The sequence below is a fragment of the Myotis davidii genome, unplaced genomic scaffold (genome assembly GCF_000327345.1).
Source record: "Myotis davidii unplaced genomic scaffold, ASM32734v1 scaffold2639, whole genome shotgun sequence".
NCBI classification, from domain to species: domain Eukaryota; kingdom Metazoa; phylum Chordata; class Mammalia; order Chiroptera; family Vespertilionidae; genus Myotis; species Myotis davidii.
Window position 1 is genome coordinate 34,814 of NW_006290036.1, and position 4,583 is coordinate 39,396.

A 4,583-nucleotide genomic window follows, 5' to 3' on the forward strand; every position below is an offset into this window, starting at 1 on the left:
GCTGGGCCCCGGTGCCCCTGCCAGGCGCTGGCCGTCCCCGAGGCCCAGCTGAGCTGGATTCTCCCCACCCATAGGATCGTCCACGAGTTGGCCAACACGTCCCACGCCTACGTCTCGCCCAACGGGACGCTCTCCATCCCCGAGGTCCGCGTGGGCGACGGAGGCTACTACCGATGCGTCGCCGTCAACCAGCAGGGGGCCGACCAGATCACGGTGGGGGTCACCGTGAGCAGGAAAGGGTCGGGCAGGGCGTCCAAAAGGGGCCGACGCCCCGGTGGGAAGGCCCTGGCCAGGCCCAGAGGGGACGTCGTTGAGGACGAAGGGGGCTCAGGCGTCGGCGGGGACGATACCCCTCGGGCGTCGAGCAGGGTCCTGCATCCAAAGGACCGGAGGGTGTTCCTCCACCCGAAGGAGAACCCCAAAACCAAGAAGGGGCGACGGAAGCCACAACCCTGGAAGCATTCGGAGAGGGAGCCCGAGACCAACGTCGCCGAGGGGCGCAGGGCCTTCGAGTCCCGCCGGAGGGTGAACATGGCCAGCAAGCAGATCAACCCCGACCACTGGGCGGATATCTTAGCCCGGGTCCGAGGGAGGAACGTCCCCAAGGGCACGGGAGGCCCAGAGGCCGCCGTGGAGACGGCCACCGCGCCGTCTGAGAGCGGAGACACCACGCCCGTCCTGCCCGTCGCGTCTCCTCCCTCGGTGTCCCCGTCGGCGGCCCGGACGACAGCCAGCGCTGAGGAATTCTCAGCAGATGCTCTGTCATTTGGGGAGGAAGAGCCGGTGTCCAGGACCACGTCCGCCGCCACCGGGAGGAGGCTCGACCGAGGCCAGGCTGGCGTCCTCACGGCCGAAGCCAACGCCACCGGCTCCGATCTGCAAGGATCCGATGATGGTGGCGACGATGAGTTTTCTGCAAAGACCCAGGGTCTGCCTCGGGTGGCCGTGGACTCCCAGTGGACCGTGGCCACCACAGGGACGTCGGACGTGCCTTACGAGTCTTCGACGCCACAGATCCTGGACACGACCTACGAGGAGTCCACCGGGGACCACGTCCCCACGGACGACTGGTCTACCGTCGACGTCGGCCCCAACATCGCCACGGACGACTGGTCTACCGTAGGCAGGGGGCCCGTGCCGGAGCCGACGTCCCCTGAGAATGCGTCTCCCTCGGTGGCCACCTCCTGGGGCGAATCGGACCTCATGCCATCCGTGGACCCAGAATTGGAGACGCGTTCACCGTCGGATGAGGATCAGACAGAAGGACAGGTGGCTGGACTCGACGCTCTCACGCCCACCTTGTCCGGGGTTGAGTCCGGGCCATCGGAGCGACCCGGCGATCTCGCAACACGAGGACACAGAGAGGAAGAAACAGGCGTCCCCCAGTTCGTGAGCCGTGGTTTCAGCCCTCAAGGCAGCCCGTGGATCACAACGGGCACGGAGGAGGACTCGCGGAAGCTTCCGGAAGGAGACACGCCGGAGACAGTGCCCACCAGCTCCCGTGGATCCGAGAGGAAGCGTCAGGGCGTTGAGTCCGTCGAATCGACCACGTCGCTTGGCTCCCTAGTCGACGAGGGCACCGTCGCTGTCGGCACCGTCGCGCCCACCCCAGAGGTCACCTGGCCGTCCGCGCCCACCACCGCTCCCCCTTCCCGAAAAAGGCCCCACGGGAGGAGGAGGCCGCGGCCCCACAGATTCCGGCACCGGCATAAGCCAACCCCACCCTCGACGTTCGCCCCCACGGGGACCTTCTCGGCTGGACCCGCTCACGTGCCCGGAGCCAAGACCCCCGGGCGAGTGGACGGTTCCCTGGTTCTCCCTACCTCCTGGGGGGAGAGTACGGTTGGGACCACCAAACAGGCGGACCCCGTAACCAAGGGGACCCCACGGAGGAAGCACGGCAGGAGGCCCAACAAATACCGATTTGGCACCTCGACAGCCAGCCCCGCGGCCTCTGCAATCCAGCCCAGTCCGTCTGCGGAAAAGACACCCACAGATGGTACCACTCCCCGGCCGGAAACGGCCCTGGTGTCTACAGCCGTCTCCCAGAGAATCGGGGACCCCCGTGAGACCACTAGGGCAGCAGACTATCGGAGCACCACCCCCAAGATGCACGTATCTCGCGATGCCACCCAAGAGACAACGCCAGCCACATACACGCCCGTATCGGACGGAAAAGAGACGGAGAATTCGAGTGTCTACGACGTCCGTGACAACATGAGTGAGTCTGTCATTGAGGTCACATCACCTGCTGGCTTTGGGGTCCCCACCGTGGGAGACATTAAGACAGAATCCCGTCCTTCTAGCGTCCCAGGAACGGAGAGCTGGACTCCACTGAGGACAGCCCCGCCTGGGGGTCCGCAGACAGACACCCCCGTGCCCCCCTCTTTGGAGACCCTCACGCACCCCTCGCCCTTTTCCCAAGACTCGGGGGGCCTGGATCTCCCCTCCGATGTCCCCCCTTCCCTGGCGCTCTCGACAGAAGGAGACATTGTTGCTTCCACTGCTCGGAGCACGGATGTAGAGGCAACTTCACGTTGGGCCGGAACCACCATCCGTGGCCGGGATCCTCACGAAACCACCCCAGCTCCCGTCCGTCCCGCAACACGACCCCAGCATCCCGTCCTCACTCCGGCCCCCGTGGGGGAGTCAGCGACCCTGTCCGCACCCGCGAGTCTTCTGGATCCAACCACAACCACCGAGCCCCCCCATCTCACCTCAAGCCCGCCACCTCCAACGTCAACGGGTTCGAAGGACCGCGTCCTCCTCAATTCGGTGGGGGGCCCCGAACCCCAAACTGCCCCCGGGAAGAAGGAGGAGGTGACCCAGCACACGTGGTGGCGAGGAAACGAATTGTCCACCCCTTCACCCCAGAGGGATCCATTTCACGTCACCCCGAAGCAGGAGGCAGGGAAGGAAGTCTTAGACGAGAGCACGAAGGACATTGTTCTACGCGGCCCCGATGGTCACCACCATGCCGGTGGGAGAGTCCAAATTCTCCACCCACCGGCCAGAGCCCCCCCGAGAGGGACGACGAGGCCACCCCACGGGACCACCCAGAGCCCCTTCAGATACCTCGCGACGTTCCAGCCCCCTCGCCACGGGACCAACAAGCCGGGCATCACCGCGTACCCCTCGAGGGTTTTGTCGGACAACAAGTCCCGGATGTCGACAACATTTTCCATCCCGGCCACCGTGGGCCCGTGGCGCACGTCCACGCCTCACCAGGCCATGGACCATGGGATGGACCGATTCCACGGCCACTCCAGAGGGTTTGGGCACAACAGCCTCCCGGATCTGAGAGACCCCGTGGGCCGGCCGCCCAACGCCAGGGTCCCTCATCACTTTGACGGAAGATTCCCTTTCTTCTCCAACCGGACATTCTCTTTCCCACAGCTGGGCGTCACCCCAAAGACCCAGCCCCCCACGTCTCCCGCCCCAGGGCTGAGAGACAGAGCCGTCAACCCAGGTGCCTACAATCGCATCCACACTCAAACCATCACCCACGTGGACTTTGGCCCGCCAGCACCCCCGTCACTGCCCCGTCCGAGGACCGTGTCTCCCCCTTCCTCCCATGTCCAGAACATCCCCGTGGTCTACCCCACCCGGAACGCCATCCCCTACGTGACTTCCCCCGGCCCTCCTTCCGGAAGCTTCCATCCAAGCGGGTCCAAGCTCTTCTCCGCGGGGGGACCGCCGGCCTCCAAATTCTGGACCCTTGGAGAGAAGCCGCAGATCATCACCAAGTCCCCCCAGACCGTGACGGTCACGGCCGAGACCGACGTCGCGATCCCGTGCGAGGCCACGGGGAAGCCGAAGCCTTTCATCACCTGGACCAAGGTTTCTACAGGTAGGGCGTTGAAGCCGCTGCATTTTTAACAAAAAAAAATCTTTGCTAGAGGCCCGGTGCACGGATTTGTGCACGGGTGGGGTCCCTCGGCCTGGCCTGTGGGGATCCGGCCGAATCCAGCTTTCCGACATCCCCCGAAGGGGTCCCGGATTGCGAGAGGGCGGTTCGCGGGTGTCGCACCCCGGAATCGGGCTCCCTCCTCTCTCAGCAGCTCCAGCGTTGAGTGCCTGCCCCCTGGTGGTCAGTGAGGGTCATAGCTACCGGTCGGAGCGTCTGCCCCCGTGGTGGTCAGTGCACGTCATAGCTACCGGTCGGAGCGTCTGCCCCCTGGTGGTCAGTGCGCGTCATAGCTACCGGTCAGACAGTTCAGTTGGACAGTTGCTTAGACTTTTATATATAGAGAGACTAGAGGCCGGTGCATGAAATTCATGCACAGAGAGAGAGAGAGAGAAAGAGAGGGAGAGAGAAACATCCATGATGAGAGAGAATCATGGATCAGCCGCCTCCTGCACGCCCCCTACTGGGGATCGAGCCTGCAACCCGGGCCTGTGCCCTTGATTGGAATCGAACCCTGACCTCCTGGTTCATAGGTCGACGCTCAACCCCTGAGCCACAGGCCCAGCTCTCATAGCATTTTTAATCCATTCGTCTATGGATGGGCACTCATACTGTTTCCAGATCTTAGCGATGGTCAATGGTCCTGCTATGAACATAGGGGTGCATATGTCGTTTC

General features: G+C 64.2%; 1 protein-coding gene across 1 annotated transcript in view; it reads left to right on the plus strand.

Annotated features, from left to right (window-relative positions):
- The window catches only part of MXRA5 (matrix-remodelling associated 5), a gene marked incomplete at both ends in the record, with an annotated part of 32,648 nt that overhangs the window by 25,298 nt on the left and 2,767 nt on the right, over positions 1-4,583 (plus strand). The window contains one exon of the mRNA XM_006763161.1: positions 25-3,850. Within this exon, the coding sequence (XP_006763224.1) occupies positions 25-3,850 (3,826 nt within the window). The remainder of the gene's footprint in view (positions 1-24; positions 3,851-4,583) is intronic.